Source organism: Nomascus leucogenys, chromosome 6 (assembly GCF_006542625.1).
Source record: "Nomascus leucogenys isolate Asia chromosome 6, Asia_NLE_v1, whole genome shotgun sequence".
NCBI lineage: Eukaryota > Metazoa > Chordata > Mammalia > Primates > Hylobatidae > Nomascus > Nomascus leucogenys.
In genome coordinates, this window is record NC_044386.1 from 29,011,875 (window position 1) to 29,025,587 (window position 13,713).

General features: G+C 42.1%; 1 protein-coding gene across 6 annotated transcripts in view; it reads right to left on the minus strand.

Annotated features, from left to right (window-relative positions):
* The window catches only part of DROSHA (drosha ribonuclease III), a 131,181-nt gene that overhangs the window by 83,844 nt on the left and 33,624 nt on the right, over positions 1–13,713 (minus strand). For all 6 annotated transcript variants that reach the window (XM_030813937.1, XM_030813941.1, XM_030813939.1 and 3 more), the window contains 3 exons: positions 10,159–10,245; positions 7,742–7,828; positions 1,054–1,125 (listed from right to left, as the gene is read on the minus strand). In XM_030813937.1, the coding sequence (XP_030669797.1) occupies positions 1,054–1,125; positions 7,742–7,828; positions 10,159–10,245 (246 nt within the window). The remainder of the gene's footprint in view (positions 1–1,053; positions 1,126–7,741; positions 7,829–10,158; positions 10,246–13,713) is intronic.

The window sequence follows — 13,713 nt, forward strand, 5'->3', positions numbered from 1 at the left end:
AAAAACTATACAACTCTGCACCAAAATTTCTCCTGTAAACAAGCTAAACAGATGATATATTTGCAAGTGAGACTTATAATTCTTCCTCCTACTTGTTTTGCTCGGAGTTCATAAATCACCCTGCATGAGACCACGCCAGAAGTCATAAACTTTTGTAATAGCAAATGAAGGCATATGACCTTAAAAACCAAAAGGAAGTTAAAAAAAAAAGTCCCTTCTAAAGCAGGAGAATGAAGGGGTGGTTCTTCTTCTTTAATTCTTTTTGAAAGGAAGGTACAATGAACAAGACTTGCTCAGAATGAAACAGGTGCCAACTAGGCACACATGTGATGCCCATCAATTTCCCCCTCCACGCTCCCTGCCCATGACAGAGCTGTCCCATTAAACAAGGTTTGCAAGCAGAGCCAGGGGCTCCGGAAATTGACCCTGACTCCAATACAATGTTAAGTGCACAAGCTTGTTTGCTGTCTAGTTGTTATTTCTTAGTATGATTTGTTGACACCACTAAATTCAAGATCAGACTATGAATCATTCTGAGATTCACATTAATCTTCCTTTGGAATTTTAAATCTCTTGCATATATTGAGATAAATCTGCTGCTGAGCACCCGCAATGAAAAACAATTAGGAAAAATATGTAAATATATGGGAAGAAAAATGAACCGAGCATTGATCTTGTCATTGGAGATAACGAATAATATTATTACAACAGCTATCAGATTGTTTCACTATTCCAATTTCCCCTCTGACAATGGCCAGTAACCAAAATCTGTACCCTACGTAAAAGAAACTAGAAACAGATGTAAAGTTAATATCAGCCGATGTAACACAAGGAGAAAGGGGTTCAAAAACAGGTCAACAAGTTGAAAATTGGCCTGAATTTTAACCTTGATACTAGAGCTACATTTCACTGACTCTTTCAACAGTGAATATGATACTTTAGAGATATTCCTGGCAAAAGCCAGATCTGGCCAAGTTCAATGCTTTAAAATAGTAGTGTGGAACAAGCAAAAGAGCAAACTACATCAAACCACTACACAATCTTTTCCCTTACCTCCGGCATCATCTCTTCAATGAAATGAATCGTGTAGTCTATGTTGAATCTAATTACTTTACACAGTGGAATCTGCAATAAAAAGAAGTGAGGTTCAGTTCCCCAATATCTCCCTGCAGGCTCATATTATACGCATTTGTTACCTGACCCAAAAGGCCATGAACCAAATGAGAAGGCTTCACCTTCATCTCAGCGGCTAACAACACTGCATATGAAGCTTGACCACAAGTGCTGGATTTTAATGACAAGAACCCAGCTGGCCCGGCCTCTCCAAGAAACCTGCATAGTGTGGTGCTTAATTAACGGTATTAGCAGCAGCAACACAAACATGACAAGAACCCATTAAAACCACAAATATCACCTCTAAAGAATTAATAAAACCATAACCATAAACATTTCTGTTTCTCAAGTTTTTAAAATATTTTAGAATCTCTGGCTCCTTAGGCAGATCAGGGATAGTAGGGTGATAATTCATCAATTATGGATTCATAGGTCACTGAAAACACCCAATCATGCTGCCCATCTGGCTCTTGAGCAAAGGCAATTGTGGTAATAAATATAATAATAACAAATGATAATAAAAATAATAATAGCTGACATTTTTTGAGCCAGGCACTGTCCCAAATGCTTCACAATATTCATTCATGTAACCATCACAACATCCCTATGACATGGGTTTGGCTACCATGTCCACTGAACAGTGCAGGAAGCTAAGGCAGAAGAGTCATCAGGTACCATGCCTAAGAGAACAGGTAGCTTGGTGAACTGGGAAGTCTTCCTCTAGACCCCAGCTCTTAGCCACTGGAGTATACCCCTCTCATTACCTGTTCTAATACTCAAGATGCATGTGAAAATGAAGGAAGGCTCAGAATAAAATAAATCCACATCTATCTTACTTTACCAGTGTATCATCAGACAATTGCCTACTGCCTACACATAATAGATTTTCCGTAAATATATTTTTGAATGAATTAAAGAATGAAAAAGGGAGGGAGATTACTGCAGAGAATTGGCTGGCTAGCTGGGGAAAATAACAGACCCAGAAGTCCCAGAGATGCGTTAACTGAGTTTTTCTGGCTGCTTAATCTGTCCATAAGATGATTTTATATAGATGTAATCATTTTCATAAACCATAGCAATCAGAAAGAAACAAATTTTAATTCTATCAGTGAAAGGGATGGTACGAAAAACAGAAAAATAGTCTTATAATGCCATCTACTGGAAATCCTTTTCTCAGATACGAAGTTTAGTTCTTGGGGTCTTTTCCTTTTTATTCTAAAGAACAGTGGTTAATTTGAGTGAAATTCATAATAGCCATTATCAAGTTCTACTTTGTTCTTATAATCATTTAAAAATATTTAAGAGTTACAAAATTTTGCATGATTCAACGTATTTTTAAAATACCTATTCTTTGCTAACAACTATATGAGGTTCATAGGTGCTCTAAAATAAGCTACGAGTCCTATCTTAAGAGGTAAAGAGGTATAAGAAGAAAGGCATGTAAGCAAATACAAACAGAATACAATGCAATGTAACTTCTAAGTTCAATTAAAAAACAAACAAGCAACCAAAAAAAGTATAAAGTACAAAAGAACCAAACAGGAGGTAACATGTGAGTTGGCTTCAAAGATGAGGAGGGGCTGGGCACGGTGGCTTATGCCTGTAATCCTAGCACTTTGGGAGGCTGAGTGGGGTGGATCAACTGAGTTCAGGAGTTCAAGAACAGCCTGGCCAACATGGTGAAACCCCGTCTCTACTAAAAATACAAAAATTAGCTGGGCGTGGTGGCGTCTATAATCCCAGCTACTTGGGAGGCTGAGGCAGAAGAATCGCTTGAACCTGGAAGTCGGAGGTTGCAGTGAACCAAGATCATGCCACTTCACTCCAGCCTGGGCAAAAGAGGGAAACTCCATCAAAAAAAAAAAAAAAAAAAAGATGGGGAAGAATTTTCCAGGTCATCCAGAAAAAGTTGAGGCAGAGCAGGTGTTTAGCTTCTAGCAAAATGGAGGAAAGGGAGCTGAGGAAAGAAGTAGTAATTTCACAGTTCAGACAGAAGTGCGTGGAGAGAGAGAGATGCCAGATGATCTAGAGAGGAAAATATGAACTCTATTATGTAGCCCTTACAAACCATGTTAAGGTCAGGGCTTATGGATATATGGCAACAAGAAATCATTCAACTACTTCAAGTTACAGATTATCATCATTTACATTTCAGATGAGACACCGTGGAAACAGCGTGGGAGTGGCTTGTAAGGGAACAAAGAAGACCAGACTGAAGTCTAATGCAATAGTCCAGGAGCCAAATGAAGGGAAGACTGGAAAGGAAGATAAAAATTTTAAACACAGGAGATATTACTGAAATATACAGTGACCATTCTGATGTGGGAGGAAGAGTGAAGAAAGAAGGACCATTTCTGGGTTTCTGGCTTAAGTGACCAACTAGGTCACTTAATTCAGGAGGGTGTCCCTTGAGTACCTCAAATTGAAGATGATGAGTCTAGTTTCACACAGGTTGAGGGTAAAGTATCTGAGGAAACATCGAGGAGGTTCATTTCAAAAGGCAATCTAAAATGTGAGAGTGGAGTATTAATACAGAGGTACATGTCACAGCTATTAATATTGATCTGGTGGGGATCAGAATATGCATGGGTGGAAATGAATTACTCAGAGAGTAAATAGGAGAGAAAACAACCAGAGCTCTTGGGAATTCTCAAGAGGTAGGCAGAAAGCAAATGTGCAAACTTTCCTCCTTGCTATCATAGGAAGAAGCACTCTGCTAGATGATTTATGCACGTACAGTCCTTTCCCCCATTTCATTTTAAGTAAAATCACTTCTTGGAATTCCTTCTCTGTCCTCTTCTCTTTGTATATACTTTATTTTCTTTTGGGCTTCCATCCATACCACCAGAGCCCTTCTCAGACACACAAACTTGGAAAGGCAGGATCTCCTCATCTTTTCAAACTGTGGTCTCTCTCTAAGTGTCAAGAAGAGCTTGTTATTTTGCTACACAATGGTCAACCAAGAAACTGTGTAACTTCAAAGATCACCAAAATACCTCCCAACAAATGCCATCAAATAATATAAATGACTACTATCATGTTTGAATACTTAAAAGTAAAGAACATCCTATGCTGACTTATACTCCTATCTCACCCTCGCAAAAAACTCAAAAAACTAAAAAACTCTCCAAACCTCTATCTTCTAACTCTACTACTTCCACATACTGATTGACCAAATCCAGGGGTCAGCGAGTCCACTGCAAATGGGAAGCCAACTAAAGTGGGAGGGAAATGATCCAGGGATTCTCCTGTGCTTTTGAGAATATGACAAAATACGGTGTAACTCATACACATCTTACATTCTTTTTCTTTTTCTTTTTCTTTTTTTGTCACGGAGTTTCGCTCTTGTCGCCCAGGCTGGAGTGCGGTGGCGCGATCTCGACTCACTGCAAACTCTGTCTCCCAGGTTCAAGCAATTCTCCTGCCTCAGCCTCCCGAGTAGTTGGGATTACAGGTGCCCGCCACCACGCCCAGCTAATTTGTGTATTTTTGGTAGAGACAGGGTTTCACCATGTTGGCCAGGCTGGTCTCGAACTCCTGACCTCAGGTGATCTGCCCGCCTTGGCCTCCCAAAGTGCTGGGATTACAGGTGTAAGCCACTGTACCTGGCCCTTTTTCCTTTTTTTTTTTTAAAGAGACAGGGTCTGGCTCTGTCACCCAAGCTGGAGTTCAGTGGGGCAATCAGCTCACTGCAGCTTCAAACTCCTGGGCTGAAGTGATCCTCCCGCATTAGCTTCCAGAGTAGCTGGGACTATAGACAGGCACTACCACGCCCAGCTAATATTTTTATTTTTTTGTAGAGATGAGGTCCCCCTAAGTTGCCCAGGCCGTCTCGAACTCCTGGCCTCAAGCGATTCCCTTGCGTTAGTGCCAGGATTACAGGTGTGAGCCACTGCACCTGGCAAATACACATATCTTTAAAACTTCAGATAAGTTGTCAAAGCTCTTAACATCAGGTATTATAATAACAAATGTACTACATAAAAAGGTAAAATTCTCCCAGAATGCTCTATACTCAGCCAACAAGGCTTTCAATCCACTTCAATTCAAGACCTTAAGAGAACTTGTAGAACTAGATTTGGTGGAGATTCTATCATTACCATCATTTGCATGACATGCTTGCTGACATTCTCTCTCTAGCAAGAAAAGGAATCAGATTGGTAAAGCAATTTAACAATTCTTTTCCTTAGGAGGCTATTTCAAATTCAAGAGGCGTTTGATGGATCTAATTCCTATGAACTGTACAACACTCAGATTAAAACTCTATTTTTATGAACATCTCTAATATAAATGATGGGGTTTGTCATAGAATAAAGTTCTCACCGAGAACTTGAACACTTACATAAAATATATGCTGAAGCCAGGAATTTTTTCTGTCCTTTTGTTTTATAATGACGGTAACGACTGTGACTAATTTAGCATCCGTGGCCTCTCAGGCCAAACCTTGTGCTGGGGGACGTTTTTAAAAATGATGTTGTCTACTCACTTTTGCTGTAAACCTAAAACTACTATTTTTTTTTAAAAAAGTCCATATTTTAAAAAAATTATGTCTGATTCTCACTAAAACCCCAAGCATTGCTATCATTAATGAAGTTCAAAGAATTCACTTGTCCAAAGTTAAAAAAAAAAAGGATTAGAAGAAAGATTCAAACCCAGCTCTGTTTGAAATCCTTTCCAAAGAGAGAGGTGCCAGTATTTATTATGTGCCAAACACCATGATAAACACTTTTCATGTGCCATCTTATTTATTTTTCACAAAAGCCAATGAGATTGTTCCCACTAATACCCTAATCTTACAGATGAGAAAGCCAAAGCTTATAAAGATTGAAATGTCAAATCACAGAGCTATCACTAATTTTAAACCCTGGTCTCTCTAAAGCCACACTGCTATCCTTCTTTGTTTAAGGTGATCCTAAAAGTCAAAATAAGATCTATATTACTTCTAGGGAATCAAGAAATAAGATGAAGAATAGTTTTAAGTATTTTCATGCTAACTAAATTCTGTGTATTTATAAGCCCTCTGTGGGGAAAAAAGAGATAGGCAGTAGATCAGGGGTGCAGAGTTATCAACTCTAAGGCTATGAGATTTGGTGTAACAAAGGGTTTGAAAGTTTATGACACTTGAAAAAAAAAAGCAGAGAAATCATGAAAATTCAGAAACCTCTTAGTACACTTCCATAAAGATTATTTAAGAATGGCCTAATATTATTGTTTTCTATATTTATTTATTTATTTGAGACATAGTTTCACTCTTCTGCCCAGGCTGGAGTGCAGCGGCATGATCTCGGCTCACTGAAACTTCTGCCTCCCGGGTTCAAGTGATTCTTGTGCCTCAACCTCTCGAGTAGCTGGGTTTACAGATGCACACCACCACGCCCAGCTAATTTTGTATTTTTAGTAGAGATGGGGTTTCGCCATGTTGGCCAAGCTGGTCTCGAACTCCTGACCTCAAGTGATCTGCCTACCTCGACCTCCCAAAGTGCTGGGATTACAGGCGTGAGCCACTGCACCCAGCCCATATTATTGCTTTTCTACATTAGTGAACAGATGGTCCCCCCGAAGAAAAACGTAATATATATTATCAAATGATTTTATTTTTACATTCACAATGTAATCATCTTCTCAAAGAAAATTCTCTAGGATAAAAAATACTGTGAAATAAAGAAAATCTCATTAGGAAAACAATTTGTCTTAAATTAGCATCACTGCTATGGAATCATATCTACTTATATAGAAAAAAAGAATGACAAAAAGGGCTAAGGTAAGGCAAAGATTTGAGTCTTAACTGTACTCTCCAATGGAACAGAATTTCATCTGTGAAGTAAACGGTACTAAAATAATTTTTCAAATTGCAGATGTAATTTCATGTAACCAAACCAGAAAAGGTTAAAGAACATTCTATTTGATGTGGATATACAATAGCTACAATTCAGTAAGTTCTACAACAGCATCTGTACTGGGTCAAGTACACTGCCACACATCTTTTCCTGTGCCACTGCCAGCCAATTCACTCTACGTCCAGCTGCAATATGAAGTAAGAAAGACAGTTCCTGGGACTGCCAGCATGGAGATGGAAAGATTTTGACTCACGGATCAGGAACTTCCATTTGAACCAATTACAAACAAAGCTGACTTAATACCTGTATAAAAATATCATTAATCCATATGTCAAAGTCTCTTGAAGACATATTCCTGGGATTCAAAAGCAGAAAATGTATTTCATGAATTCAGGCTCCAAACGTTCTGAATAAGCTCTGTTTCTTTTGCTCAGAGACTAAACAATGGCTTCTGCTTAAAACTTTCTTTTGAAGGACAACCAACCCAAAATAGCTTTAACACATTACTCCACAGTTTATCCTCCTTTTCCAATCTTTCACACTCTCAAAATGTTACTCTGACACGTTTACTTACACCATTTAATGCAGACCGAACCTGTGACTCATTAGCACAGATGTCACACTGCCACCTGATGCACTGCTGCAGACTTCCTGCAGCTCATTTACGGTACAGAGGGATGCAGAGGAAATGTTTCTTAGGAGTCAGATGACAGGAAATGTTTTTACTTTTGGAAAGAAGGGATAAAGGAGGTACAAGGAAAGAGAAAAGCAGCCAACTGACACATACTTACATTGGTCAGGGGGGCATGTGCAAACATAGAAAATCCTTCAAAGATATACTCGTGATCATCGTATTCTATAACAGTTGGCCTGTCAGTCTAAAAGCAAACAGAAACATGAACCCCAAATTAAATAAATGACACGATTTGCATGTGCAGAAATCCATCAGGACACAAAGTAACCAATAGAACATAAGGACTTCCTTTCAGACACCAGGGAGAACTTTATACGAAGTTTAATTTTACATGAAATTCTCTGGCTTCAGATAGTAAGTATAATATTTATGTACTTAGACAATGAATGATGTAATATTATGGGTGCCATAAATAAATAAAAGACTATATTAAGCTTCATTTTCTAGGAACTTGTTTTATTTAATCTCACAATGCTACCAGTTCTGTTCTTAATGAACTATGTTTCTTTTTTTTTTTTTTTTGAGACGGAGTCTCGCTCTGTCGCCCAGGCTGGAGTGCAGTGGTGCGATCTCGGCGCACTGCAAGCTCCGCCTCCCGGGTTCACGCCATTCTCCTGCCTCAGCCTCTCCGAGTAGCTGGGACTACAGGCGCCCACCACCACGCCCGGCTAATTTTTTGTATTTTTAGTAGAGACGGGGTTTCACCGTGGTCTCGTTCTCTTGACCTCGTGATCCGCCCACCTCGGCCTCCCAAAGTGCTGGGATTACAAGCGTGAGCCACCGCGCCCGGCCAATGAACTATGTTTCTGAACTAACAGAAGTCCTAGCAGGAGCAAGGTAGTAACACAGCTGACTCAAATGTAAAGTGGAAAAAGACCCAGCATCATAAAGTGGAGACTAGCAACAGCCTAGAAGTCTCTGAAAGGCCTCCGGGCGCCAGAAGGTCAACCCCTCATAGCTCTATTCCCAGCCTCTCCAAGAAGTCAACCAACCAAACACTGCAACAAATCAATTTCCATACAAGTTCAGAGGCCTTAATTCCCTGAAAATTGGATTTGTAACTAAACAATACATATATCAATCTAAGCATGAGGGACTCTATTCCTTATGCCATTCTTATAACCCAACATTGTGTGTGTGTGTGTGTGTGTGTGTTTGAGATGAAGTCTCACTCTGTTGCCCAGGCTGGAGTACAGTGGCATGATCTTGGCTCACTACAGACTCCACCTCCCAGGTTCCAGCAATTATCGTGCCTCAGCCTCCTAAGTAGCTGGGATTACAGGCGTGCACCACTATGCCAGGCTAATTTTTGTATTTTAGTAGAGATGGGGTTTCACCATCTCTACTAGGCTGGCCTCTAACTCCTGACTTCAGGTGATCCACCCACCTCGGCCTCCCAAAATGCTGGGATTATAGGCATGAGCCCCCAGGCCCAGCCATTTTTAAACTTAAATGCTAAATATGGCAGTAATTATTAAGATTGATGACCCATAAGACATATTTCTAACACAGATATTAGATTTCATTCTTTTAAACATTATCTATTAAGAACAACTTGGAAAGAGGGGGAGCAAAAGAATATTGAAATATATATTATTTGTTTTGCCAATATTATTGTTAATTTATATTTGAAAAACTTAACAAAGATGGTCGAAATTAAATAAAAGGAAAAGAGAGCCAGGCACAGTGGCACATGCCTGTAATCCCAGCTACTTGGGAGGCTGAGGCAAGAGGATCACTTGAGACTGGAGTTCAAATTCAGCCTGGGCAATAAAGTGAGATCTCACCTCTGAAAAAAGAAAAAAATAATGAGCAAAAAATGGTACAGCCACTTTGGAAACAGTTTGGCATTTCTTCAAAAAACTTTTTTTCGAGACAGAGTCTCACACTGTCGCCCAGGCTGGAGTGCAGTGGTGCGATCTCGGCTCTGCCTCCTGGATTCACGCCATTCTCCTGCCTCAGCCTCCCGAGTAGCTGGGACTACAGGTGCCCGCCACCATGTCCGGCTAACTTTTTGTATGTTTTGTAGAGATGGGGTTTCACCGTGGCACCCGCCACCAAGCCTGGCTAATTTTTTGTATTTTTAGTAGAGACGGGGTTTCACCGTGTTAGCCAGGATGGTCTCAATCTCCTGACCTTGTGATCCGCCCACCTCGGCCTCCCAAAGTGCTGGGATTACAGGCGTGAGCCACCGTGCCGGGCCGCTGTTGACTAATTTTTAAGAGATGTGGAAGTGTTGTATGTTTTCTTCCCACTCCATAGCGCCAACATTGTTGACTATTATGAATTTGGCTATTAAGTGATGCCAACAATATTTAATGAAAAAAGATATAGTAGTATAGTGAAGAGGAAGCTGAAAGAAACATCATTGTGAAAAAGGCCAATTTCTCAACATAAAAATAAAATATTTTTCAAAGTAAGAACATTTAAGAACAGAATCAATAACTTTAGCCTATTCTCATTTTACTCTATTTACGTTTTAAATGATATGCATGTGATTCTTTAGAAACTTACTAAAAAGTTCGTAGGCGGGGAGACTGTGATCCGGTAGTGGAAAAGTCTGCCAGCATTGTTGGTCATAGGACGACAGGGCTTGATGGCCTGAGGGGAAAAAAACGAAAATCAGTTTACAAGTAAAGCAAGAGTATTTTTACTTAAAAATATATTGTATTTCCTAGATTCACATCTAACAAAAGAGGTTTTATGTCTGTTCCTTCACAGACTGGTAGGAAAGAACAGTATTGGCTTTGCCATACCTAGACCAATAAAAAAGGGCTGGCCATGCTCCAGCTCTCAGCCACTTCCTCAGGTGCTGGTGAAGCAAGGATGACCAATAAGGCCGTAAATGTCTGAGGTTTTGGGGCCTCCAAAATACTGTGAACTTGGTAAATGAGCAATTATCATCCATGAGGGTACCAGGGGGACACCCGCTGGACTGCTAGTACACATGGGGGGGTCTTGATGAAGACTTGGTGTTCTTCCATCTGGGTCGGTGGGTGAGCAGGCCACGTCAGTTGTAAGGAGGGTCTGAAGGAACTCATGAGGCTTGCCGGAGATGGGCCCATTTGGGAGTCCCCTTTATTGCAGCTGCCAGTAGAAGTAGCTCTGCCTTTGTTGCAGACAGCTGGAGAGGGTCTCATCCTGTGGCTGATGGGCCTGGGGAGGCCAAGGAGAGTGATGCCAGGTGTCAGACCTCTGGCTACAAGGTGTCAAGTTGGGGCTGGGAGAGGTGTGAGCTGCAGCTGGAAACACTTAGTTGGGTGGTTGTGTCTTGGCATTTTCCAGCATGGCAAGGGGCCACAGAGCCTGATTAACTTCGGAGACCAAGAGAGCTCGTTTGGCCTATGATGGGGCTCACCTTAAAAACAACTGTAAAGTAGGGCCAGGCACAGTGGTTCATGCCTGTAATCATAGCACTTTAGGAGGCCAAGGTGGGAGGATTGCTTAAGCCCAGGAGTTCAAGACCAGCCTGGGCAACAAGGCAAAACTCTGTCTTTACAAAAATTAGCCTGGTGTGGTGGTGCATGCCTGTGGCCCCAGCTACTCAGGAGGTTGAGGCAGGAGATCACTTGAGCCCAGGAAGCAGAAGTTGCAGTGAGCCAAGATTGCACAACTGCACTCCAGCCTGGGTAACAGAGGGAGACCTTGTCTCAAAACAAAAACAAAAAGAAAACCATAAACATCTGGCTGCAAGGTGGCCTATACAGGGCTCTCCCAGCGGTGCCCCAGTCCCATGGAGGTGGCAGCTGCATAAACCCACTGAAACATGCTTAAATGTTCTTTCCTGAACTTTACACCAGCTACTTTCAGCCCTTGATGGGGACGTTCATGCTGAGGTGTGCTATTCTCCAAGCCATAAACAGCCACTGCAGCAGAGGACAGGGACAGCTTATGGCTGCCTGCTCTATGCCCACAGCCCCATCAAGTTGTGCTTCCTGGATAACCTTGACTGGGTGTTGAAGTCATGAGAGATCTTACCATCTTTGGAGATAGCTACCAACTGTTATATTTTTCAGTCTGTGAGTTACAGTTCACTTCCTGTGTGATACACACAGTACAGCCAGTGACAACTTTCTCACTGAGTCCCTTCATCAGGTCTTTGAGGAGGCTCTAAATTTCTGTCCTTGTCAAAGAGTGAACCTCTCTGCAGACTTCCACGGTGTCTGGGGCATGCCTCCTCATCTGAGCAGGTTGTGGAGGTGACAGCCACTGTCCTAACCATGACCCAGGTGGTGACTGGTAATGCCTGCAGTGCAACCAATGGTAACCCCGCGCACTCGGGATCATCATTCCACAGCTTGAAGGCCTATGGATCAGCCAGGCCAAATGATGCGACTCTGAACTGAGCCCATGTGACTGGGGTATGTGGCACCCAGCAGGCATCTGAGGATGGAACACATCCCTGGAGAAGCTGTGCAGTCCCATCAGGAGTGCAGAGGGGATAATGTGCCCTTCAGTGATTGTACAGACTTGCAGGGGATCATCTTCTAATTCCCCCACTGGCAGACAACAACAGAGAGGCTTTCTGCAGATAAACCTGACCTAAGACTTCCTGGCCTATGGTGTCACAATCCCAGGATCCTTCAGGCCGAGATGCTCCGCTGGCACAGCAAGGGCTGGAGACATACCAGCCGGCAGTCAGCTCTTGAAGCCAAGGGCATCCCTGACATCCAGACAGTCCTCCTCCACTTGGGAGCCTGTCCCCCCTTACTATGGGCCTGGAAGGATCTTAAGAATAATTTTGGCAGGTGCCTGGTGGCAATTTCCATAGCAGAGGTACAAAGTGCACACAGAAGGTAGCAATTGGCCAGAAAGCCGAATAAAAACTGCCAGACCCACTGTGGAAGAGTCCATAGGGCTCACCCAATAGCTGGATCAGAGATAGCTCCCATTCACTCTGTCATGATTCTCTCATAGAAATGAGTGCCATTACTCACCTGCTTATGCAAATCCCATCACCATCCCCAGCTGTCATGTTGGTGGCTGGCGTGTTTTGAGTGGACCTAACTAACCAGCTCTTTCAGGAGGGACTCCTCCCTTTCCATCTGATTCTCCTCAAAGATAAGTCTTAGTCATCAACCGATGCTCAAGCAGTTTATTCTGCTTATTCTCTTACACGACCGACAGCAGACGCAGGCCAGATATAGCCAGGGAGTTAGATGACCAAGTCACCAGGAGGGTCTTCATCCAGAGACCATTCTCAAGTTTGGAGGATCCTTTTCCTTTGCTTATACCTGTATTCAGTCCAGGTCAGTTACCAGGTGTCTCTTTTCTAAAAGGAGTTTAAAGTATTCTTGTAAGGGGAAACTTTGCTTTAAGACTTATGAAAGCTGCATCTGTGCCTAGGTGGCCTTGTCTCCTGGAAATCTCCAGGCTAAGTTGTAGACTGCTGACACAGGCTGACACGGACAACACTGCTGACATGGAGTATCATCCCTGTGAGACACCTGAATGAAGGTATGGCTACCCTTAATCTTACAGCCACAATATGCCACTTACAGTATACTCCAGAAGGGGTTCAGACTACAAGATTTAAGGATCTTTCTAGATCTAGAATCCTATGACCATCTTCCTTTTACTTGTAAAATAACACAATAACTGACCTTTGGTTATACTTATGAATAAACTGAAAAAAAAAGTGGGGAAATTAATCTGAGAACTAACAGCAGTAATTGTTAATAGGAAATTTAAAAAGCTAGAAGGAATAAATATGCTGAGTAAAAATCAAAAAGGTCAGAAATGAAGAAAGCATGAGAGGTGGTGGAACAGAATATGCATGGATCTTAAGATGGGAAAAGGCTGGCCAGGCACGGTGGCTCATGCCTGTAATCCCAGCACTTTGGGAGGCCAAGGTGGGCAGATCGCCTGAGGTCGGGAGTTCAAGACCAGCCTGACCAACGTGGAGAAACCCCGTCTCTACTAAAAATACAAAATTAGCCAGGCGTGGTGACGCATGCCTGCAGTCCCAGCTACTTGGGAAGCTGAGGCAGGAGAATCACTTGAACCCGGGAGGTGGAGGTTGCAGTGAGCCGAGACCACACCATTTCACTCCAGCCTGGGCAACAAGAA